Source organism: Fringilla coelebs (assembly GCF_963513975.1).
Source record: "Fringilla coelebs genome assembly, chromosome: 3".
Lineage (NCBI taxonomy): Eukaryota > Metazoa > Chordata > Aves > Passeriformes > Fringillidae > Fringilla > Fringilla coelebs.
In genome coordinates, this window is record NC_140030.1 from 4,397,646 (window position 1) to 4,423,234 (window position 25,589).

A 25,589-nucleotide genomic window follows, 5' to 3' on the forward strand; every position below is an offset into this window, starting at 1 on the left:
CTAAATACCAGTAGTAACAAAAACAGTGCCTGATATTACCTGGAATCTTCACAATCACCTCAAATTTGTTTATTGACCCAACCTTGTTGTCTTCCAGCTGGACATTTACCTGCACCAACCTCTGGAAGAGCTGTGTGAATCTCTCTGTGCTTCTCCAGGACCTCCCAGCCAATTCCCCAGTATTTGTGCATCAGATAGACTTGCAGAGCCCTGTGCTGCAAAAAGAAACACCTGGATCATTTTATCTTGATGAGCTCATCATTGCTGACAGAGCTGTGATTGGTAAAGGCATCTCTTTTGGGTTCCCCCCCCTCCCAGGATATTCTGTTAAATCTATAGCAATAAAGATGGATGAAACTTTTTCAATGGAAAATTTCACAACAGGCACAAAAATACTTCTTTTTCTTGAACTTATATTTATTTTTTTTGTGGCAGCAGTTGAGAAGGAATGGCCAAAATATCAATATTCTTGATTTATTTGAAAATGTGGTTCTACAAATGGAACAGGCTGTGGTGAAATCAGCATCCTAGGAAAAGTTAAAAAGTGTGTGGATGTGGCACTTGGGCACATGGGTTAGTGGTGGACTGTGCAGTGCTGCAGAATAGTTGGAATCTGTGAACTTAAAGGCCTTTTCCAAACTTAATGATTCTATGAAATATAACTTAAAAACAAACAAACAAACAAAAAAAACCCCAAAACCCAAACCAAACAAAAAACCCCAAAACCCAAACCAAACAAAAAACCCCAAACCAAACCAAAAACAAAAACCAAAAGAACAAACCCAAGCAGGTATTTCCAGCTATCAAATGACAAACTGACAATACCCTTGGCACAGTCCCCTCTGCTCTCCTTGCTCTAATGAATGTTTATGTTTTTTCTTTCAGTTTCTCAGAGAGACCCCAAACCCTTGTGGCCAGAGGGGAGGATAATTGAAGCTGTGTCTGTGGTGGGGTCTCCTCCCACCTACAACGTGTCCTGGGGGGTGTCTGGCTGTGGTGCTAGTCTGCCCCTTCTCTCTCCAAGGTAGGGACAGCGAGCAGCTCATCTCAATACCCTGTGGCACCTTTGAGAGTTCCCCCTGTGTATCTGGAGCTGGGTTCAGCTGCTGAAAACAAGAGGTGCTGAAGAAGTTTGAGATGACTTGGGGTGTCAGATACCTGTGGGTCACCAAGGTGTGGAGTGAGATTGGAAGGAAATCTAAGCCCTTCTGGAAGAGCGGGTGAAGATCATCCAGAGGTGTCTCTGAAACACTGTTACTGACACCAGTTCCCACATTAGGCACTGGAAGTCCACCTCGGGAGTCTTTGTTTGCTGAGATGAGGTTTCTGATCCTCCCAGCAATGACAGAGGAATCAGAGCCATGGGCTAAAACTAGATCACAGACTGTAACATTAAAGGTTTGTACTGGCAGGAAAATAAGTCCGTAAAAGTTGGATTGTAGCCAGCTGAGTCAAATGTAGCATCTTAACATAAACCACCAAGGGTAAGGGCAGGAATGAAAATACAGGGGGATTTTTGTGGTGCTTGGGATGTATAACCAGAGGTGTAGCTAATAGGAAGAGGGAAAATTTTTACTCCTGTGTGGAGTCTGAAGACTGACATTGGTATGCTGCAAATAACACTGATAGCTGTATTTTTCAGATAAATTTAGAAAAAAAATGGGAAAAATGCCATATATGCCATAAGCATCATTATGGAGCTGAGGAAATGCCTAGAAGAGGAGGATTTAAGAAGCTCCACCTGTTTACCTAATTAAAAAAAAAAAAAAGGTTAAAAAGCAGTTTGATCAAGGTACATCTCACCAGGATAAAAAAAGGTGCTAGGCACAGGTGGGCTTTTCCATCTCCCAGAGGAAGGTATCAGAGAAAAGCAGGAATCAGCACAAGCTTTAAAAATGGGTGAGCTGAGCACTGTCTTTGGATGTCTTCAAAATATACCTGGCTCTTTCTCTTCGCTGAACACGGGCTGTGATTTAATCCAATAAAACTCCTACCCCTGTCAGAACAGGAATATTGGCTAAAATCTTGTACCAGCTGTACAAAGGGCTCGGTGATCCTTTTGGTTTTGTTTCGTGGCAATTTGCTCTGCAGAAGCCACTTGTTATCCAGACACTTAACACACGGTGGCATCGTTGTTCCGCAGAGAGGCTCCTTTTCCTTTGAAACACGAGAATTTTCGTGGCAAAGGAGAACAGCATTTTAGCTTTTAGAAACTGGACTTTTGTGAACTTGAATGACTCCAATACAGATGTGGTGTCTGGGGGCATGGTTTAATGAGGGACCTGGTAATGCTGGGTTAAGGATCGGGCTTGATCTTAGGGGTCATTTCCTACCTAAATGATTATACAATATAAAAACTCACTGTAATTCAGGGGACTCGAGATTTTAATGGGCTCAAGGAGATTACAGTGTGCAGCAGGAAATATTTTTTGCTTTGCTGTGGCAGACACTGTCCAGGCAGCACTGAGCTGGTTCTTTAGAAACACCAGTAGTGATGTTTCTAAACACCACTGGTTTGCACCTGATGCTTGATGGTGTATAAATTATTTCTTCTATCATAAATTTAAAAAGGCAATTTTCCATAATTTTCTGCTGTGTGCACTGCCTGCCTAATTCACAGAATTCACAGAATCATTGGGTTGGAAGAGACCTTCAAGATCATTGAGTCCAACCCAGCCCTAACACCTCAACTAAACCACTGAGTGCCACATCCAGTCTTTGTTTAAACACCTCCAGGGATGGTGACTCCAACACCTCCCTGGGCAGACCATTCCAGTACTTTATCACCCTTTCCTTAAAAAGCTTTTTCCTGATATCCAGCCTATATTTCCCTTGGCACAGTTGTGTCCTCTGGTTCTGTCAGTTGCTGCCTGCAGAAAGAGACCAACCCCACCTGACCACAGCCGCCTTTCAGGGGGTCGTAGAGAGTGATGGGGAGTTTGAACTTGGGAATATCCAGTTTTCTTTGAGGTCTGGGCATCTTCCCCTTAAATCCTTCAGGAGTGTTGTTCCCATAGGTGTCCCTGAGCTGTTGGTTGACTTGGGGGTGTCAGCAGTGAGGGTCTCCGCTGCTGATGCCTTCCTGTGACCCCCTCTCCGTCCCACAGAGGCGCAGTGCTTGGGGAAGGCTCTAAGGAATATGGGCACCTGAGCGTGTCCACGGAGGATGTGAGAGTCAGCCTCACCATCCAGAGGCTGCAGAAGTCATCCCCACCTCTTGGAGGAACCTTCCACATCCACTTGGCCAACACAGTGATACCAGGTAAGGGAAGATGCAGGTCAGGACCTGGATTTCCTGAGCAGGGAGCCAAGGGAAGAATTAATTGCCAGAGAAGTTTTGGCTGCCCCATGCCTGCATGTGCTCAAGGCCAGGTTGGTTTTTATCAAATAGTGTGGATGATCTTCAGAATAGACATAAGGAAGAAATTTTTTAAGATGAGGTTGGGGAAACAGTGGCAGGGGTTTTCCAGAGAGATGGTGGATGACCCATCCCTGGAAACATTTGAGGTCAGATGGAGCTTTGAAAAACCTGGTGTAGGGCTCATTGCTGGGATTAGATGACCTTTAAAGTCCTTTCCAGCCCAAATCCTTCTATGATTCTACTCTATAATTAATACATAATATATATATTATGATTCTATCATAATTCTATGATTTTTTTGGTGTTTAGGCTCCAATAAATGTCACTGTTTTGGCAGCTGCAGAGGTTTGAACCATGACAGCCTTGCACTCATAATGAAATCCCTTCCTTTCCTAGGAGCAGGCAGATGTGCTCTCCTGGAAATGGAGATATCCACTGCTCCCTAACATCTTTTGCAGGTGTTTCAGTGCAAATCTCTGCCCACCAGCTCCGCAGGCTTTTGCAGGACAATGTGGACAATTTTACAGCTCCCTTCTTCAACACCAGTGACTTCACTGTGACCAGAGACCCCAGCTCATGCTATGAAAGTGTCTGGACACTGACTTGGGAAAAAACAGCTGGAGACTTGCCCAATCTTATCAGTGTACAATAATTTCTTTTACTAATCCCTTCTTTGATCCCCATTTGATGTCTTTGGTTTTGGCTGATTCACTCTCACAATGGTTGTTTTTATGAAGACACTGTGGAAATTTAGGCAATCTTCCTATTTGGAACAGCACCTTAAGCATATTCCAGATTAAATTATTAAAAAAACACAGTTGTAGGAGAAGAAATTATATTGAGTCTTTGATTCAAAACCAGGAGACTTGAGTGTAATTTCTGCACAGCAAAGGGGCTGGTATACTGAAATGAAATCTTTATTAATTATATATACAATAATGTTTCAGTACAGTAACTGAAGCTCATCACAGATTTGTGGCATCATTTATTTGCCAGGAGGGTATTTTTCTGAGAACTATTTTGTCTGGTTTCATATCTGGTTCTCATAAGTCTCAGGTGAAGGTTCACTTCACATTCTCCCATCCCAAGATTTGTCCTGCTAGTTTTGCTTCAAGCAGAAGGGTCTTTTTGAGGAAGGACTCACACTGAGATGCTTCCTGCCTCAAAAGTAAACACTATTTCTTGGATATTCAGCTCCTAAAAGTGGGATGTCATTTTCAACAAATTCCAGTGCCCAGGCCTGGAGGGTGAAAAAAGTTTGAGCTGCATCTTCAGCTCTTGCACAGGCCCTAGTTTTACCTAAAGTCATGTCTTTGAGAAGATATTTCCGTGCCTAAATCCAAATTATATTATTGGGTATTAGAAGTTTATTTACCAACCTGATTCCTGAACTTTGTCATCTCTTTGACTGCAAGGTGAAGGTGGGAACAGGGAGGTATTATGAAACCTTGAGTAATGAAGATTTAGAGGTACAGATATGATTCATGGAAGAAGGGTGAGGCGTTAGTGCTTGTAAAATTCTGTTTTAATTTAAAATCACAGGACAGAAAAGGATGAGAAACTTGAATTCTTTTATCTTTTCCAGGTCTCTGCTGAAAACCTCACTGGCCTGAAGCCAACTGTTTCTACTCGTGTGGTTTATGATGGGGGTGTGTTTATTGGACCAATATTTGGGGACATGCTTGCTACTCTCCATAACCAAACACAAGTGAGTTGATGTGCTCTCACAGTTTTCACTGATTCAGCAGGGTTGTGTAGCTCCAGGAGCCTCACGGATATTTGGGTACCTTGCTCTGCCAAGGAATTATTTCAGGAATCTGATGTTCTTTGCCATAAATTTCTCATATTCTGCTGCCTGGTATGTGGAGGAGGACTCCTCCAAGAGCTGTTGCAGGTAGGGAGAATGGTGATCATGAGTGATGGAAGACAATATCTTTTTTTTTTTTAAATCAGTCACCAAGGGATGAAAATCTCTGAACTCCCACCCTTGGTGGGTCCTGTGATGTTGGACACCAAACTGGGAATTACACAATTCACCTGCAACACTCTGTGACACTGATGGGCAATGTAAATGAGTTGGTGGCTGGGATACCCATCTGTGAGTTAGGCAAGTCCTGAACCTCTCTGGATCTCAGTTCCCCAGGGGGCAAGAGAGAGATAGGAGAGCTTCAGGCTGAAGGAGGAATCATTCCAGTCTGCTGGATGGACAAATGTGTTTCCAGCTCTGCTCTCAGATGTTGCAGAACAGTGGCTATGGCTGGCATTGCTTCCAGCAGACTCAGGCACTGTGGCTATAACAGGGTGATTCTGGATGTCCTCCAAGCCCAGCTGTGCAACATCTGGGGCCAAGTCATCCTCCCTGTTTCATGAGCGATGGGAATTGCTCCTCTTCCAGTGACTCAGCCACCTATGACATCTTTTCCTTTTGTGCTGCACAAACCCTCAAACAGCCCAAGTGAAACAAGACCCAAACAGCCCAAGTGAAACAAGACCAGCAGCAGCAAACAGATTTTCTGGTAGTTTTTGAAGCTTTATTCTGGCAGTGCAAAAGTGTCCCTCTAATTATTGTGTCTGTGTCTCAGCAGACTATTTTGCAACTCTGTGCTCCTTGCATTTCTTTGGGACAGATGCTTTGCTTTTTGCAGGGACACCCTTAACACCTGGAGAAGGATAAAGAGGGGCTCTTTTATGCTGTATCCTTTGCCAGCTCACTCTTCAAAAATGTCAAGATCTCAGGAGGGATATTTCTTGATATCTCTTTTAGATAGTCAAAATCACAGCCCAGTTTTTTTCCTTCAGCTTGAACAACAAGTGGCAAAAAATAAAATTGAGGGCTGCATGTTGGGAAGACACATTGTGGGTTTCACTTTAATTAGTCTTCCAGGACGTTTAGACATAATAAACTGATTCCCATGGCAAAATGGGAAGAACTGGGGGAAGGCAAGAACAGTCTTCAAAGGGTGACTGAAAGAACAGGAGTTGGAGGAGGTGTGGGTCCCAGGATGGTGGGAGGTAGGCTGGAGATGCAGCATCCAAAGCTGTGCCTTGGATGAGCCCTAGCAATCTGCTATTTAAATTTGCAATTAAATTTGCAGTGGGACTGCAGCAGGGTGAAGAGCTCTCTGTTTGTGTCCTGCTCTAGCATGGAGTGCTCTCAGTAGCTCAGGGTGGCTATCAGCATCTATCAGGTAGTTGTGGCTCTAGAAAACACCTCTTTGGAGGTGTTTAAGATATCACTCAACTTTAAGACATCTCTCTGGTCTGTCTGCAGGTGGTGGTGATGGTGAATGATGTCCTTGCAAACTGTTCTGGCTCGTGTTCTTTCCAGTTCAGCCAGGAATTGACACCCATAGTCAGAGATGTGGAGTATTCATCAGGTAACAGGGCCTGGTGCCTGAACACAGTGGCCAAAATTCTGTGAAAAAGATTTGCCAGGTGCTGGTGATTTCATGTACACTTGTATCCTTTTGTAAATTTTTGATTTTATGGAAACTGCTCTTTTATGGGTCACTTCTGATCAGCTCCAGTTCCAGACATGCTGAGTGTACAAGTTTGTCCTGAGAAGGGCAGTGGAGCTGGGAAGGGGCACAGGTCTGAGGAGGAGCAGCTGGGGAGGCTCAGCCTGGAGAAAAGGAGGTTCAGGGTGATCTCACTCTCCACAGCTCCTTGATAGGAGGGTGCAGCCAGGTGGGGCTTGGTCTCTTCTTCCAGGGATGAAGAAATAGGATGATAGGAAATGGCCTTAATGTGCATCAGGAGAAGTTTGGAATAGTTATCAGGAAAAATTTCCTCATTGAATGGGTTGTCAGACTCTGGAACAGGCTGCTCAGGGCAGGGGTGGAGTCACCATCCCTGGAAGGGTTCAGAGGGCTTGTGGATGTGGCCTTTGGAGACACAGCTTAGTGGTGAACACAGAGGTGATCTCAGAGGTCTTGTCCCACCTTAACTACTCTGTGATTTTGTGGTAGAGGCATAAAGGGGAGAGAAATAATGGCAGGTTTGATGCCTAAAGCAAAAACAGCTCTTGGCTCAAGTTATTTTTAATAAAAATTTAAGGAAATATGTAACAGGTGGACAGGGATGGGCAGGAATTGCTGGTTTGTGGAAGAGTGAGATATGACCAGTGGTGGAGTTTTCAGGATGTCCTGTTGAAGCTGTTAGAAACTTTTAACTGTTGGCTGAATTTAAATTCTGGACATTGCTAGCCCAAAATTCATGAGTCCCTTTGATTATATTCCTTCAGGTGAGGGGTCCCAGGCCACAGTGGTTCTCAGGGGAGCTGGCTTTGGTGGGGAGCAGCTGTCCCTGCAGGTGGAGGTGGGCAGGAGGAGCTGCCCCATCACAACTGTGGATGAAACCCAAGTGGTTTGCCAGGTGCCAAGGCTGCCCGTCGGGATCTACCCGGTGACACTGCTGGTGCCACCTCATGGCTTTGCTCTTGGTGGCACCACAGGACAAGGGATCTTCCTCACAGTCCAGCCAACACTGGGAGCTGTTGAACCTCCTTCGACTTCAGAGATTGGTAGGTGTGAAGCCCCCAAGGCAGCTGCTTCCTGCTTCTTCCTTGGCACGGCATGTTTTGGTTCTGTACTGTCTCCGCCAAAATTTTCACCAGATGAAGAAGAAAATGTATGGCTGGACACACTGTGTGTGCCCCAAAGCACAGTCAAAAATGACCTAAAGACTGACAGATTCCCTTTGGCTCTTTGTGCAGGCAACCAGTTTCCTGAGTAGTTTTGTTTGGGAATTATATTTTCAAGTGCATTCATTTCAGCAAATCATTAGTGCTCCACACTCATTCTCCCATATCCATTTGACACATAGCTTTGTAGTATTGGAATTAATCTGGCTAATTAAAGTGGGTATTAGGGAAAATTTCTTCATTGGAATGGTTGCCAACTGCTGGAACAGGTTGCCCAGGGCACTGGTGGAGTCACCATCCCTAGAGGGATTTGAAAGGTGTGTAGATCTTGGGGACATGGGTTAGTGGTGGGCTTGGCAGTCCTGGGTTACTGGCTGGACTTAATGATTTTAGAGGGTTTTTTCAAACTAAATGATCCTATGATTCTGTGGCTGTGGAATGGCTGAACTCTGGTTAATCCCAGCCCCACTGAAAGAAATTCATGTTCTGAGGAATAATTGAAAACTCACTTGTGTTTAGGTACAGAGCTAAGAAACTTAGACAAGTTAAAGCTAAACTGAATCTCCTTCCCTTCCCATCATACCTCCTCTCCTTGAAATAGAAGAGGAAATAAAGAGTGATAAATTCCATACCTGAAGACAAGAGCTGGAAAGTTTTTGGTTTTTTTTAAGAGGAAAGAGTCATCTCAACCCAATGAGAAATGTGGCGAACACTCTTGATATAGCTGGGCTGGGCAGTGAAGGACAGTCTCAGATTATCCTTTGTTTTCAAGCAGCAAGGAATGCAGCAGAAACAGCATGAACCAGGTCTGCTCTGACAGTAAAGTTACCCAGTCATTTCTCTGTAAATCTCAATTTATTTTTGGGATCATGGTGACAATCTCCACTGAGAGCAGCACTGGCCTCAGTGCAGCTCAGACATGGCTTGGAGATCTGACTGGGCCATGCTTGGCCACTTTGGAGCAGCCAGAGAAAAGGACTGCTGGTCTGTAAAACCATTCATGGACAAGCATGGGATGGACTTGGGACAACACAGGGCTCCTAAGCTAGAAGTTATGGCCACCTTTCACTGTGCTGTTGGATTGGGGATTTTTTGTTTGTTTTTTTCTGTTTTTTGGGGGGGAGGAAGGGGTGGTTTGTATTTTTTTTTTCTTTTGAGTTGTTCTTTTTTCTTTTTTTTTTTTTTGGGTTGCATGAAAAGAAAACTATTCTAACTCTTTTACTATCATTTTTTTCCCCTAACGAGAGGGTCATGACACACTAAGTTTAAGAATCACTTTTAATTCATAGAAAATCCAAACAACTCCAACCACCTCTAAAACAACCCAGCTATGGCAAATTTTAGTGCTTGGGCTTTGCTTCTCCTTTTCTTTGCTGGCAAATCCACTCCTCCCAATTACAGTGATCTGTCACTCATTAAAAAGAAAGCAAGAATAATGCTATCTTACATTACATGTGCCTGGAATGCTTATAATTGGAAAGAATTACAGCTTCCATCTGTGTTTTTAATTTCTCCCATTTCAAATACTTCTCTTCAATCTCATTGTAAAGTGCACACAGGCAGTATTTCACTGCATATAGATACAATGTAGATATCAAAACTTAACAGCATCAGTCTTTACACAACACTAGTGGATTCTGAACTCTAAATCTGAAGCTCCTTATCTGACAGCCCTTGCATTTGCAAGTGGCTCCAGTTTTTACTTCTTGTTCTTTCTGACTCTGCAAATTTAATGTTACAGGTCAGGAAGGCAACAAAGCACCTTGTATTTTGCTGCTTCAGCTCCCTCCTGTCAAAATATCCCTGGTCACAGTGGTGCCATGCTGGGAGATCCCCATGACCTAACTCTAGAAGCATGGAATGCCTTTCTAAAGATACTCCCACGTTCCAGTGAATAGCAGGAGCTTGCTGTTAATGTATCTGATTGCTCTCGTTGGCCTGGATTTGCTGCCAGCCATAGGAAATCAAGACTAAGCTTCTATAATTCTCTGGTGGTTTAAAGAATTAGCAGGAATAGGTAATTTCAGAAAAGTGTGCAAGGGAATTTTTCATTAATATATAATTACTTTAACTTTACTTTGCTTACATCACATGTGAAAAGAGGGATAAAAGCTCAGTAGGTTTACGATATAGCCATGCTAATAAATACAAATAAACACTGCACTAATTAGTGCCTGTCTGAGCAGTCTGTTCAGCCATAATCCTAAAACTCTGCAGTGTTGAGAACAAGAGAAAAAGGTCTAAGTTTCAAGCAACATTTCCTTTTTTTTTTTTAAAGTTTCTCTGAATCGCATCAAAGCACAAACTCCAGCTTAGAATTGCCATTAATGCCCACTCCTGTTCTCTTTCCTGTTTCTCTTTGAAACATGCCTGAATCCTCTAATCACTTGGAAAAGCAAAGGGGCACCTTGGCTCTTTGGAAGTGGATGCTGAAGAAAGATCAAGCACAAGCCTGACTTGAGTCGGGCGTGATCCCGCCCGGGATTGGAGCGGCTTAGTCTGGCACGGAGGAGAGCTGAGCTTGCTCGGTGCTCCACGGAACAAATCCCTCCGTGACTTCCCTCACAAATCCAAGTCTCCAGCCCTGCCAAGTCCCTTTTCTATCCCAAGTTTCCTAGACACATGCTACAGGCTTTTCTGACAGCAGGGAGCTTGGCAGCTGTTTGAACTGTGCGAGCACCTGCTGCGTTAAGCTCATTTTCCATTCTTAGTGCTTCTTCCTTCCTTTCTTATTTCGTTCTTGGGCTGGGGATCTGGCTAAGGGGGAGATCACAGGCCAGGGCTTGCTGGTTTAAATAAGTATGTCATTAAAAAATAAACCAAGAAAAAAACCCAGTCATCCTGCATTGTGGAGTAGAATTCAAATCAGATTCTAGTGAGGCAAGAAGAATCTCTGGTGCAAAAGAGGGAGCCAGGCACAGCAAGGTGGAACAGATCATCATCAGCTCAGCTGAGAGACTTTTGTAGTCATCTATAAACAAAGAATTCTTTGTATATTAAAATACCCTACATATTGAATATCATGGAATAATTGTTTGTTTTAGGAGGACTCAGAGTGACTCTCAGGGGGACCAATCTGGAAGGGGTAAATGCGGTGTTGTTTGGATCCCAGCCTTGCCCAATTTTGGAGGAGGGCAGAAATTCAACAAGAATTCAATGTAAAGTTCCTTCTCGGGTAAGAAACCACACTCTGGGGAGCAGTCAGAAGCCAGTGTGACTTCCTGTGTTTTCCTGGCCTGAGCTGCACTAGGAAAGGGCAAAGAGTAGCCCCTCAGCCAAGTCTTGTCTGTGGGTCAGTTTACTGTGGACTCTACAGATTAGACCAGCTTAGGCAAAAATGGATTAATAGGAGATTTATGAAAACCAGTGAAAAAAGCAAGTTCCTCAATTTAGTAAGAGGAGCTTTAACTTTGCAAATTAAAAACTGCATAGTTAGTCTGGAATTTTATTTACTAGTTTAATGTACTTGTATGGATAAAGCAAATCTAAATCTGCACAGTCTGGGATTGTTTTAAGGTTTCAAAATCTCCATAGATGCTCTTTAAAGTCAACATAACTGTAAATATTTAAGTAGAGTATGTTGTATGTGAAAGTTTCATCAGTGCCACATGCCTGACTTTTGTATGGGAGAATCAGGAACATAGGAAATAACTTTTTTTGTTTTTAATTGTTTTTAATTGTTGTTTTTAATTGTTTTCTTTCCCTCCCTAGGGGTCTGAGGATGCTTCTGTCCACGTGACACTGATTTTTGGGTACGAGTCAACAACAGTAACCAACTTGTTCCAGTATGATCCTTCCTTAAACCCTGCACTTGTATCCCTGAGCAGGAACAGAAGTGGCATAGCAGGTGAAAATGCTGATGTGTATTGGGCATCTTCTGGAGAAGGGTTGTTAGTGCTGTTGGTGGTGGGGCAGAGGGAATTTATAAATCTATAAGGTTTGATCTAACAGTTTGATCTAACCTTGTTTGTTCCCTTTTAAATTTTAGTTCCTGTATTTCCTGCTAGTCCTGGTCCGTTGTGGTTGGTTTTTTATTGGTTTTTACTAGCATATATGAGGTAATGAGTTGCTTGCCCTATGGTATGGATGATGTCCACAGGATGTCAGGTTCAGTGTAGTCCTGCTTTTGTGTCAGGCTTCTCTAACTCTGCTCTGAACTGATCCCATCCATTCATGCAGTGATGGGGACCAATGGAATGGCATGAAGCTGTGTCAGGAAAGGTTTAGGCTGGGTATGAGGAAATGGTTTTTCACCCAGAGGGTGGCTGGGCACTAAACTAATCTACCCAGGGAATGGTCACAGCCCCAAGGCTGCCAGAGCTCAACTAATGTTTGTACAACTCTCAGGTACGGGGTGGGATTCTCAGGACTGTCTTGTACAGGGTTGGGAACTGGACTTTGATGATCCTTGTGGGCCCCTTCCAACTCAGGATATTCCATGATTCTGTATTTCTTAGTAACAGTCATCCAGTAACATGATTCTGTATTTCTTAGTAACATTCAATCCATTCTTAGTAAGATTCATCCATGACAGGAGAAATGAGCTCTGGAGAGTTTCCTTCAGGATCCCCAGGAGGTGACCATGAAGAGCATCATGTGTATTTTGGGTTACTGAAAGCAGGGGATAGGCAACATTTTTTATCTTAGTTCCCATTTCCAAGCCTGTTCCTTCCTTTTTGACCTTCTGATGAGTTACTTTAGAATAGGAACATAAACCTCACAGAATTCATGGGGAAAAAATCCTAATTAGATCTCACTGTTTGCCATTCCTGTCTTCTGAAAGTTTCTATTTGGAGTTGTTTGGGTTTTTTTGTTTTTTTGGGGCTTTTTTCCCCGCATTTCCCTCATTTCCCCCCGCCAGGATTTTGGCTGTGTGTAGAGAAAAGAAAGCATAAATAGTGAATGATGTCCACTAATAAACAATCCTTTTAGGAAAGTTTAGCACATTTCTGCGTGGCAAACTGACAACAGTTATTTGGTATCTGAGGCAGTGGGGAAGGAGATGGGAGGAAGACAGAAATATTCCTGTTTTCTTACCTATCCCATTCCTCCAAGAATATAATAATCTGACTTTTTTCTCTACTTTTGCAACCTCTCCAGTGAACATCTTAAAGCTACTCTCAGCTCCCAGATTCCATTGGACTTGTTGGTGACTGCCAGTGCCAAAATTCGTTGTGCACTCCCAGCATTTCTGTTCATTTTTCCCCAAATGCCCTTGTCATTTTCTATTACTCCAGAATGCATAAATAAGAGAAAACGTCCTTTATCATCTGAATATTATTCAGATACCACAGCACCAAGGGGAGGTTTTTGTAGCCGGGGGCAGCTCAGGTGCAAAGAATTCCTTAATGTTACAGTGTCTCATGAGCTGTGGTGGGGCTGAGTTCAATCTGCTATTCAGAACCTCCACGGCTTCCTCTTTTAATATAATTTTCCTTCTATATAATAAAAAGAATAAATAAATTACACTGATGCCTTCCAGGCATCTGGGATTAAGCTGACAATTGACCAAGAGTCCAAAGAGTTCATGTTATTAACATATTCAACTTCTCAGGCTTTCAAACTTTATTTGAATCTTTGTGAATGCAGAATTGAAACGTACCAGCTCCAAGACCTGCTTAGAGGAGCAAGTAGTTGAAGGAATCTTTGTCCAAGTTCTTCTGCTCCTTCCTCCCTCCTTCATCCTTTCAGGGAGACAGGAGGATGAGATTCACCTCCTAAACACATCCCTGTACTTGGATGTTTTGCATGGTCATTGAAGATAGATAGATGGTTCTGTGTTGGGATTTGCCACAGCTCTTTGTGTGTCTTGCAACAGAAAGAATCATGGCATAAAGTCTCCTCTCTTCACTGACCACAGATAGAGCTATCAGTGAAAATGCCTTTATTTGGACTGATGGATACCACCTTATTTTTTTAAGCTATTTCAGAAGAAATTAGGTTATGAAAATCTCCTTGGCTTTTTCCTTTCCTGTTAGTGCACTGTGCACTAATAAAGAAAAATATCCTCTATCATTTGACACAGTTTGACACACAGCAGCTTAAATAGGAGAGAGAGCCATGATTACTGAAAATAAGGTGCTTTGGAGCAGAGCTGGTTTTCCCTGGAACTGAGTTAATTTTTTTCATGTAGGGCTGTGTTTTGGGTTCGTGCTGAAAATGGTGTGAGTAACACAGGGATGTGTTTTGTTATTGCTGAGCAGGGCTTACACAGAGTCAGGGATTTTTCTGTTCCTCACCCCACCAGTGAATGGGCTGGGGGTGGACATGGATTTGGGAGGGGACACAGCTAGGACAGCTGATCCCAACAGACCCAAGGGATTATCCAGACCATGTTGCTCATGTTCATTTTATAAAGCTAAAGGAGGAAGAGGGAGACAGAGTGATGGTGTTTTGTCTTCCCAATTCACCATTCCCTGTGATGGAGCCCTGCTGGGATGGCTGAGTACCTGCCTGCCCACAGGAAGCAGAGAATGAAGTCCTCGTTTTGCTTTGCACCCATAACTTTAGTTCTACCCATCAAACTGTTTTTATCTCCACCCACAAATTTTCTCCCTTTTATGCTTCCAATTCTCTTCCCCATCCCACTGCAGGGGAGGGAGTGAGCAGATGTGCGGGGCTGAGATGCCATCTGAGGTTAAACCATGACAAGCACATCTGACTTTAGGCACACAAGGAATTTTTTTTTTAACTGTGGAAAGTTCCTATTACTATTACATGACTCCATAATTCTGAAAAACAGGCTCTAGATAATTTATCAGGGATTAGGAAAAAAAAAATCCCAGAACCCCTCAGCTGCAGAGCTTTAAAAATCCCTGTATTTGGTTTTTATCTGGTTCAGATATTTATAGGAGAGATATTTATGGTAGGGGGACATGAACCCTGTCCTGAGTGCTGCTGAGAGTGGCTGTTGGTGGTCATAACCAAGGTGCCTGTGCTGATGTCTCAAGACAGCCCTGATAGCTGGTGACCTTATGCAGAAGAGACAGAGTAGGATAGAGAACCACTGCAGGGTTTGGCTGATGGGCATGACTGGACCTACTCAGGCATGATGGGACTCTGCTCTTCCTCAGGCAATGGCCACATGTGCTAAAATAACCATTGCCAGAAACACTGAAAAGGTTCCCTTCCTTTCTCTGCAGGAGGTGAGGAGCTTCACATTGGAATATCCCAGTTTGCCAGCTACCAGGGCTCAGATGTCAAGGTCCAAATTGGGGACTCATGGCCACAGATCCAGGCACAGACAGAGCGTGGGGTTAATGTGACACTCCCAGCCCTGCCTGCAGGGTGGTACAATATTTCTGTGCTCATCAATGGCATTGCTGTCACTTCAAACAGGTGTGTATCTTGCTCAGAAGCTTCATTCTCCATCTTGTTTGGTGTTTTAGAGTTAATCTGAAAAGGAAGATTTGAATTTTTCACTAATTCTGTACCTAAAGGTGAATTCTGCAGTGTGGTGTGAAATGATGAATAATTATCAAGGCATTTATTTATCAGTGGAGGCCGAGTCAGCAAACTGCTAATGCTAGTCAATTAACTTCCCTTGGATCAGTAGGAGGCAGGAGAGAAACATTTTAGGGAAAAACAGTTGATTTGATGAAAAATGCATATTCAGGCAATCAAAGGTATTCGCAGATTCAGGTCAAATGCAGATAAATCCTGCTGTAGGAAAACAGCAGAAGAAAAGAAACACTTTTCATCAGAAAAACAAAAGCTAGTTTGAACAATACAAAAATGCTTTGTTTGGAGAATTTTTTAAATGATGATATTTCCATTTCCTAAGGTGACACTTCAAGTTCATGCCTAGATAAATGTAATATAAATGAATTAAAATGTGGGGGAAAGCTGACCTGAAATTGGGATATAGGAATGTATTCAAAAGCAACACAGTTTTGTTCCTCAGCCATGGCAGCTGCCAGGAGTGATCCTGAAATGACAATACTGGGGAGAAATGAGGTGTTTCTATTGCTCACAAACCAATTTAAACTGCTTGTAATGTTAATGAAACTCAGAAGGAGAAAAATTGTGGTTGGTGGGATGGCACAGAGGGATTCATCCCACCTGGTACTGGAGTTTGTAAGCAGCACCATCACTTCATCTCCAGGGATAGACTGGAGGGAGATGGGTCATCCTGGGAGAGGGCTCTGAGCTCTGGTGGGCTGGATTGCAGAATTGGGAAGATCCCTTCTCTAAAATGTCTTTTTAGGGAAGGGGATCTTTTAGAAAGCAGGGTGATGAAGTAAAATAAATGTAGATGGGACAGAAACAGAGCTATAACTTCATCTGGGTGGGCTTCAGGATCTTATGTCTGGACTTCCTCTTGTTCAATTTACTGCGCTCTCCGGTGGGAGGGTGTGAGGAGGGAGGGCAGCTGTGATGCCTTTTCAATGCATTTCTGTTGGGCATAGCTACAGTGGGGTCTGCTTGCCAAAAAAAATCCTTATTCTTGCTTCCTTTGATGGGAAATTCAGTTGGACTAAATTTGGCCCACAAGCTGGCAATTGATAACAGAGTGTCTGTGATAGATTTAGCTCAAATGTGTCCCTGCCCAGGGATGGGGAGGGTTGGAATGAGATGATCTTTAAGGTCCCTTCCAATCCAAACCATTCTGTGATTCTAAACCACATGGAAAGATTTGGGGTGTTGGGTGGTCTTGTCACTGTGACATCAAACAAAGGGGATGTGCCAGGTGGGTGCTTGGCTTTCCGGGAGTTGTAAGGAAGAAAAGCCCTGGAACAGGAAGGAAAAATAAAAGAATATCCCTAACTGCCCCAAATCCTTTCTGTGTTGGTTGTGTTTTGCAGGGTTGAGATGTTAATCCAGTACCTCTCCGAGATCTTCAGCATCCAGCCATGTTGTGGCTCCATTCTGGGTAAATAGCATTGCTACATCTGCAGCCACTTATGGGGGTTAAAGGGATCAAGGGCACAGTTTTCCTGCAGGAATGGAAAGTGCATCCCATTTCACATCCGTTTGAATGAGGGGGGTTTGGATCTGTGACCCTTTATTATGCAGGCATCGACTGGCAGACAGCAGCTGTGTGGGATTGTAGTGAGCATCCCTCCATCTGGTTGGCTGGCTCAGGGCTCCCTGTGCTTTGAATTTGATTTCCTCAAGTGTTTGCTCATGTATCCTTGCATGTTCCCATTGGGAAAACATAGCACACCCACACCTGGTTCATCTGTGCTGTTACTTTCAGTCATTTTGCCCCCATCTTTCAAGGTTTTCCATGTGAAAGTTAGGTGGAAAGCAGAGTACAATTGTGGTTTGAAGCAAACAATAATTTGAAGTGATCCCAAAAGGGATGTTCATTTTTGCTATGTTGAAAAGACAAAATAAAAAAAAAAAAAACCTTTTTCAATGTTAATTTTAATCAAAAGGGAAATATTTATTAATCCTGTTCTAAGCTTTTAGACATTGGAAATAATTTAAGTGTGTTTCTGAGCAGAACATCGCTGAATTAAAAAGAAAAGTTTTACTTTAAATCTTCAAAAGCAGATTTGGGGTGGCTGATTTATTTTGTCATTTGGCTGGTGGTGGAAGAGAGTTGAATCCCTGTAGTGAATTTTACATGAGTCCTTAGAAATGCTTTTATAGGAGACAGAGAAATTCTTGTGTTACAACCTCAGGTCCTCCACAGATTGCTCTCCCAGGCTCACAACACATTTAAAGACACAAAAATTCAGAGGCTTCGTGGTACGTGATTAGTTCAATAGTTTGTGAAGTGCTCAAGCCTTGAAAGATGAGAGAGGGCATAGAGCTTGGAGAGCAAATCCTATCAGTTTTGAAGATTAAGCCATACTACAAAAAAATAATAAAAGCTTTACCTTTTTTATATTTCAGGGTAAATTGAAAATTAAATAACAACTGATTAACTCTTTGGTTGTGGTTTTATGAATGGCTTAAGCTGAATTAAAATCTCTTTGCTGCAAAAAGCACCGGTCCCTTCCCCCCTACCTGTAATCTTTTGTTGTCTCTAACACTTGTGTGTACATCTGGGTTAAGGATTTGGGCTCACATAAAAAGAAACCTCATCATAAACCAACTTATTTTTTCAGCTAGATCATGGGAAAAGGAAGAGAAAGGGCTTAATGGAGAAAGAGGTTGAAACAAGGCAGGACACTGGGAGTTCCAGTGCTACAAACAAAAGGAGCATGAACAGAGCCTTTGGGTGGGCTCCTCCCTGTGAGGGTGGTGCAGCCCTGGCACAGGGGACCCAGAGAAGCTGTGGCTGCCCCGTCCCTGGAAGTGTTCAGGGCCAGGTTAAATGGAGTTTGGAGCAACCTGGGATAATGGGAGGGGTCCCTGCCCATGGCAGGGGGTTGGAAGAAGGTGGTCTTTAAGGCCTCTTACAACCCAAACCATTCTGTGGTTCTATGAAATCTGACACTGCCTGAGTTTGAAAATATTCACAGTTGCATTCTTCTTCACTGTGAGCATCAGGAACAAACTACCTCCCCACCCACCTGTAGGGACAGTCCCATCATATGAAGAGTTCAGCCTCTGTTTATTCTCAGGGGTCTTTCACAGCAGCTTTCTCCATTTCTGTGGTGGCTTTCTACAGTCATTTACTGCCACAAAGGTCCCTGGCTACTTGTTACCTTAGCCTCTTGTCCACGTAGGATTATCCTGATATATGGCTGCTATTGTCTCCTGCTGTCTTGTCCAAAAAAAAAGAGCATTTTATTTCTTCTTTCCTTCCTGTTATGCTTATCAGCTTTATCATAAAAGGTTTGTGTTGGAAGGGACCTTAAAGTTTATGGTTTGAGATGGTTCAGAGTAGTAATGAATTCCTCTTCTGCATATAATTCCCTTCCTTATTTTGCTTTGCTCCTAGGTGGAACACTGCTCACAATCTCTGGTGTAGGCTTTAGCCAAAATCCTGCCCTGGTTTCTGTGTCAATGGACAATCAAACCTGTACAGTTACTCACCTGGAAGAAGAGACAGTTTGGTGCCTGACCCCGCCAGCTGTTAATTTGTCTAATGAAAATTCACGTGACATCTCTGTCAGAGTAAATGTAGCCATCAGCAGTGGGTCATTTCAACAAGCTCTCTTTGCAAATAGGACCATCACCTTTAACTACCAAAGAGCTTTGACTCCCCTTGTTACTGCTGTAGAAACAGAAATCATAGATGGCAGCCTGCTCTTGAGCATTCAGGGAATAAACATCACTGGATCTGTGGCTAAGCTTGGACACACTGAATGTCAACTTGAGTTTCAACGGGGCAACCAGTCTGCAATGTCTTATCAGTGCTCATTGCCACTGAACAGCCTGGAACCTGGGACTTTCCCCATCCAGGTCATCCAGAGGCAGCTGGGATATGCTCAAGTGACAGCAAGGCAGCAGGCCCTCACAATAACTCCACAGATAACCTCCATATTCCCATCACAAGGATCAATCTGTGGTGGCATGTTGCTCACTATATCTGGTATTGCTTTGAAATCCAGGAGGAATTTGGTACAGGTCAGCCTGGAGAATAATTATTCCTGTGAGATCCAGAAGTCTGAGAATGACTCCATCAGCTGTGTTGTCCTTCCAGGGGCCCCTCCTTTGCACCCTCCGTGGCTGGCTGAGGCATCTCGGGCTCTCAGCGTCACTGTGGTTGTCAATGGGGTCCGCAGTGTGTGCCTTGGGGGCTGCACACTCCACCTTCAGGAGCACTGGACCCCCCTGGTACATCTGGTGACCTGGAAGACCAATGGGACATCCACCCACGTGACAATCAAAGGACAGAGGTTGGCATGGCAGGGTGACAGCCCCGTGGTACATGTGGATAACGGCACTACCTGCAAGGTGACTCTTTGGAATGAGACCATCATCAAGTGCCAGACAGCCTGCCTGGCCCCGGGGGAGCACAGCATTTCCATATCCAGCAGGAAAAGTGGCCGTGCTTGTTTCAGAGGGACATCCAGCCTTCTCACCATCCTGCCTTGGGTGTACCAGTTTTACCCACAGGATTTCAGCACCAATGGGGGAGGCTTGCTCAGCTTGGCTGGGTTGGCTCTGAAGGGAAAGAGGATGACTTCAGTCCTCATAGATCATCACCCTTGCCTCATTCTCAGCATCACCTGCGTGCTCATCCAGTGCACGGTACCTCCAGGGAAAGGCACACGGGCTCTGAGTCTGAAAGTAGATGGACACTCCTATTACCTTGGAACAATAAGTTACAGTGAGGAATTTACCCCAGCTTTCCTTTCACTTGTTTCCTCTGGTCTCCTTTTAAATTTGACAGTATCACAGGTCACAGAGATGGACATTATCCAGGTGTTTATTGGAGATTTTCCTTGCAGCAATATCACCATCAGCCGCTCCACATTGCAGTGCACAGCTCCTCTGCTCCCTGTGGGCGAGTACCCTGTGCTGGGCCTGGACATTCCCAGGGGATGGGCTTCCTCCAACCTGGTGTTCACTTCTCATCTGGCAGTGACAGCTGCACGTCACAACTGGGGTAAGTCATGGAGTGTTCCTGCAGTTCCTCCACAGGGTTTTGTGTGGGCTGAGTGGGCTTTTTGTCATGAAAGCAAAAATTATGAATTAAAAAAACTCCAAACTTAATTGTTGAGAGCCAGCTCTTAGGCTCTGTCTTAAATCCCATTTTCTGTTCTTTTCTAAGGTGGCCTGAATGGAGGACAAGTTCACCTGCATGGAACTGGGTTTTCCCCAGGGAAGACTTTGGTCACAGTCTGTGGTGCCAGCTGTGAACTCCTGGACAACATGACAGTGACTGAGCTGAGCTGCCTTGCCCCACGCCTACGAGGTCAGTTAAAACTCAGAAACTGTCATTGTGATAAAAATATCCCCTAAAATTTGACCCAAAATGGGGAGTCCTAGTGTAGCTCATCCCTGGGGAACAAAGTGCAGACCTGGAGAGAGAAAAGGAATTAACATAGCACTGACAAAGTTTGGACTTGGTGATCTTGGAGGTCTTTTCCAACCGCAATGACTCCGTGAATCTATGACTTGTGTTTTTTGAGCTCAGTCTGAGGTCAGATGGTGTCAGGGTGAGTGTCCGTGGCCACGGATGTTGGATTAGACCCATCATGTCTCTGTGGCCACACTTGCATGACATGAATATTTCCTCACAGCAGTTATTCCTTGGGAAAGCTCCCCATGTGAAACATGCATATGGCCTGCAGGGTTGGGTGCCCAAGCACCACTTAGCCATCATGACCATCTTAATGATTTAAGCTCCCTTAAATGCCTTTTCTTCTGAGGAAACAGTCTCAAGTTGCACCAGGAAAGTTTAGTTTAGATATTAGAAAAGTTTTTTCACATAAAGTGTTTTCAAGCTTTGGAAGACAATGCCCAAGGAAGTGGTGGAGTCATCATTCCTGAAAGTGTTAAAACAACATGTGGATGTGGCACTCGAGGACATGGTTTAGTGAACATAGTGTTGGTGAGATGATGGTTGGACACGATTATCTTAAAGGACTTTTCCAACTTTAACAATTCCTTGATTCTGTGGCCACACGCATTTTGTATTTTGGTTGCATGGTGGGATGGCCTCAGTGGGGTAAAGGTGTAGAAGGAAAAAAGTGGATGGCTGCAAGGGTGAACAAATGACAGACCATGGCCAGGTCATACCTTTGGGAAGCTGGAGATGAGGATTTGACTTCCTTTAGAGGAGAATGGGATCATCCATCATGACCGGAGCATCTTCCTTAACTGGAGAGAGACATGATGATCTCCATGTGTCTCTTTGAGAGAAATAACCCTACCTAAATTTTGGAACTAACTCTTCAAAATGAGCATTTCCTGGGACAAGATACCTTTCTTCCTTTTCCTACTGAAGGCTCAGAATTAGGCTTGTCAGATCTGCAAAAGGCAGAATTTAAGGCTTTTAAGTCTCAGCTCTGAATCATGTACCACGCTCCAAATTCAAAACATGGAGTATTCTCCTTGGTGCTTGACTCCTTGGTGGAGTCCCCATCCCTGGAGCTGTCCAAGGAAGGACTGGATGGGGGACTCAGTGCTCTGGACTGGGTGACAAGATGAGGAGCAATCAAAGCTTGGATTCTGCGATCTTGGAGATCTTTTCCAACATTAATGGTTCTGTGATTCAGGGATTCTAACACTCAGAAGCTTAACATTTCAGCCCCTTCATAGCTTTGAAGTTGGAGATCATCTGGAGACCTGCAGAAAAATTTGCTGTCCAGAAATGAGGCTGTCCAGACATCCAGTATCCAGGTGACCAGAAATTCATGGCCTCTTATTCTTTGTGGATGTGAAAGAAAGGTGGCAAGTTAGAGTGTCCATCAGGGTAAATTCACAGGGGTTTGTTCAAAGGTGTGTGGAATATCCATCCTCCAAAAATGAAGTTGAATAGTTTATTTGCCAAAACCCACCCCAGTGTGAAATTTAACATTCTTTTGAGCACAGGTTGGGACAAGAGGCCTCCAGGTGTTCTCTTCAGCCTCACTTATTCCCAAATTCTAAATTTACTCTTGCCATTTTGAATGGGTCCTTTCATAGAATCCCAGAAAGATTTTGCTGAAGGAACCCTAAAGGTCATCCAGCTCCAACCCCAGTGCCATGAGGAATACTAAAAAAGATGTAAAGGAGAAAGAAAAAGGGCTTAAAAACTGAACCACAAGCACTCAAAAAGAGACACCAAGAAGGCATAAAGAGCTCAGTTTTCTTTGTTTAAAACAAGGCCCATGCACAGTCCACAAAACTGCTTGTTATTTTAAAAAGAAAAAGACATGGTGCTGGAGTGCTGGAAAAAAAATAAAGCACAAAACCGGGCACCCTAGTTATTGTAGGGAGAATAGCATACTAAAATTTTATCACATTGGTCCAAACTGTGCTCAGAACTCCCTGAGTGGTTGGCAGAGGGATCCTGGGGAAAACTATCTTAAGGCAGGACCACGATGCTTGTTCCTGTCACTAGATGTCAGCAAGTGAATGCTGATCGCTGGTTGTGTGTCTGGAGAGGACAAGCAAGGGAAGCCTTGCCTCACCCTCTCTCTCCTGCCCCGGGTTTTGCAGCCTCGCCAGTTTCACCAGTCTGGTTGCAAAATATTTGTTAATTAAATATTTACAAACAAATACATATTTTTTTTTTATTTTCTTAAAAAAATAAAAATCCTTTTGCAGGCTGCTCAAGTCTCTGTTTGTCAGGCTTGTTGTGCTCCCCGAGACACTTGTGCACATCTACATCTGGCATGGGTGAATGTGTATACAGAGCAAGATGCTTTCCAAATACTCTTCCACCTAATGCTAAATATTTAAGGACTTTTTTTTTTTATATTTAAGGTTTTGACCCTGCCCCTCACCACGTTTAGGGTGGTCTAAGTGCAGTAACTCCAGTCTCACCTCATGGTTTGCATTGTGCTGTTCGCCTGGGGAATTTTGCCACTTGGTGCTGGCACATCCAGTGCTCAGACCTATCTTGCGCTGCCTCATCCACATGGGAGAGGTGGCAAAGAGACTCCAGGACTGTGAAGGAATGGGAAGGGGAGGTCTGTGGTGCTCAGTGTTGTGTCCCAGCTGGATATCTGTCTGACCTTTCCCTGCTCCGCTTGCTGAACTGGCTGATGTGAAGAGTTTAAGCTGCATTTCTTCTGTTACTGAGGGCTGTGAAGCAGAACCCCCTCTCCTCTGGCACTGTGGGATGTCAGGTGGCAATGGCTGCCCTGGCTCTCAGCGCTGGGTCATGTTGTGTCTGGCTTGCTTGAGATTAGAGATGTCCACGTGGGAATCCCCAACCGGTCCATGTGGCTCTCGCATGTGATCCAGCCCACAGGGCAAGGCTCTGCAGGTAGGAAATGTGACTTCTTTCCTTCTTTCCCTTTGAGCAGGAGGTTTTCTAAGAGATGAGGAATTGCCAGGCTCAGCAGGATCCATCCATAAGCCTTCCTCATGGGGCTTTCCTTAGGAGCTGGTGCTGAGCGGGGTCACAGCGAGGTTTTGGTTTGATCACTGGCAAGAGCTGGGAATGTTACTGAGATATGCTCAAGCCGGAGCACAAGGAATGGGGATGCAAGACCAGACTCTTTTATAAAAACTGTTGTCTCTTGCAAGGTGCAGAAAAATCAATTCAAAACAGAGCTAAAATTTGATTTTCAGCCTTAAAGCGTAAAAAAAAAATTAACAAAATAAATAAAATTAACAAAACCTCACTGCCTTCAAGGAAAAACAAAACCAAAAGAAAAATGCCTAAATCAACCCATGAGTCTTTAAAGGTAAAGATATATCTGGCTTGATCACCATGCCTGGAAGGGTTCAAAAGCCATATAGATGTGGCACATGGGGACATGATTCAGTGGTGGGTTTGGCAGTGCTAGGAAAATGTTTGGGCTCAATCTTAGAGGGCTTTTCCAACCAAAATTATTCTACGATCATGAAAGCTGTCCCCTTCTCTGGTTGTTGCTTCTTTGCCACTGCATGAGCAAAAATGCAGTTGTAGATTCTGGTCAGGTTAAATTTACAGAACACGTGGGTAGTGTTTGTGGGATCGAGCTGTGGTCCTATGAAAGATGAGAAAACTGGCAGGAAGCTTGAGACAGCTGAGAAAATAACTGGTTATTCCTCTAAGGTGATATTAGGGTAAATGCCTAAGTAAGTCAGTCCTTTAGATTTTATGTTTTACATTAAGGTGAAGGTAAGAAAGGCACCTTCAAAAGGAGATGAATTGATAAGAGGATGCATCAGGGTAAAGGCCGAGTCTGATTTTCCTGGTTGCATCAGCATGCTTGGGATAACAGGTCTGACTTTGGGGTTTTGATGTAACAGTTCTTGGGACCTCTGTTTAAGGGTTCTGGACCTGCCATTAACCAGACTGCACTGGTAAAAGTGGATGTTTATCCCCTTTTAGATTTAGATTAGAGGCTAGATATCAGACTGGTTTAAACGGATGTGTGGTTCAGTGGAGCTCTTTGAATGGGGCAAGAGGAGAGAGAGGAGTGAGTTGGGGTTCTAACAAGGAGATGCACTGAGCCAGGACAGTGAGGACTAGAGCCAGGGAAATTTGGGGATTTGTACGAGCAGATGCAGAGGATATGAAGAGGGTCTGTTGTGGTGTTGTGGCAATTGGGACCTCAGTATAAACCTGGGCCTCTGATGTTTATTGTGGAGATCAAACCAAAGGATCCAAATGGTCCCTTCTACCTTTCAAATCCAGAAATGAAGCTAAGAGGGGGAAATAAAGCATATTAATTACATGGCAGGAATGTTCTGACAGTGAGATCTATCAGGCAGTGGAATAGATGCTTGGAAGCCGCCTCTTGGGACTTCTGAAACCTGTCTCTGTGAAATGAATGTCTCACAGGGAGCAATTCTTCACAGGCAAAGGTTGGACTCGATGACCTTAACAGGTCTCTATCTCCTCTCCTTTTTATTGATTTTTTTTTTTAATTCTTTGTCCTCCTTGCTAAGCCCATGTTGCTGCTCCACAGTCCATTTTGTGAGGGGTGGATGACCAGGGATGTGAGTTTTGGCTCTGGGAATCCTTGGGCAGTTCTTCAATCAATCCCCAGCTGCCCTTGGAGCCTCCTGTAGGTTTGAGCCTCATCACATGTCCAGCAGTTGTTACTAAACAGTGACCCAGAACAAAGCCCTTGTGCTGAGCATCCCAGGATCCTG

At 43.9% G+C, this 25,589-nt stretch overlaps 1 protein-coding gene across 1 annotated transcript in view; it reads left to right on the forward strand.

Annotated features, from left to right (window-relative positions):
• Positions 1–25,589, forward strand: part of PKHD1 (PKHD1 ciliary IPT domain containing fibrocystin/polyductin) — a gene marked incomplete at both ends in the record, with an annotated part of 235,736 nt that overhangs the window by 20,962 nt on the left and 189,185 nt on the right. Inside the window, 13 exons of the mRNA XM_084201664.1 lie at positions 98–282; positions 886–1,024; positions 3,108–3,262; positions 3,820–4,004; positions 4,947–5,069; positions 6,633–6,738; positions 7,605–7,883; positions 11,048–11,178; positions 11,715–11,850; positions 15,146–15,341; positions 16,808–16,875; positions 18,841–20,454; positions 20,620–20,763. Coding sequence (XP_084057790.1) covers positions 98–282; positions 886–1,024; positions 3,108–3,262; positions 3,820–4,004; positions 4,947–5,069; positions 6,633–6,738; positions 7,605–7,883; positions 11,048–11,178; positions 11,715–11,850; positions 15,146–15,341; positions 16,808–16,875; positions 18,841–20,454; positions 20,620–20,763 — 3,461 coding nt within the window. The remainder of the gene's footprint in view (positions 1–97; positions 283–885; positions 1,025–3,107; positions 3,263–3,819; positions 4,005–4,946; positions 5,070–6,632; positions 6,739–7,604; positions 7,884–11,047; positions 11,179–11,714; positions 11,851–15,145; positions 15,342–16,807; positions 16,876–18,840; positions 20,455–20,619; positions 20,764–25,589) is intronic.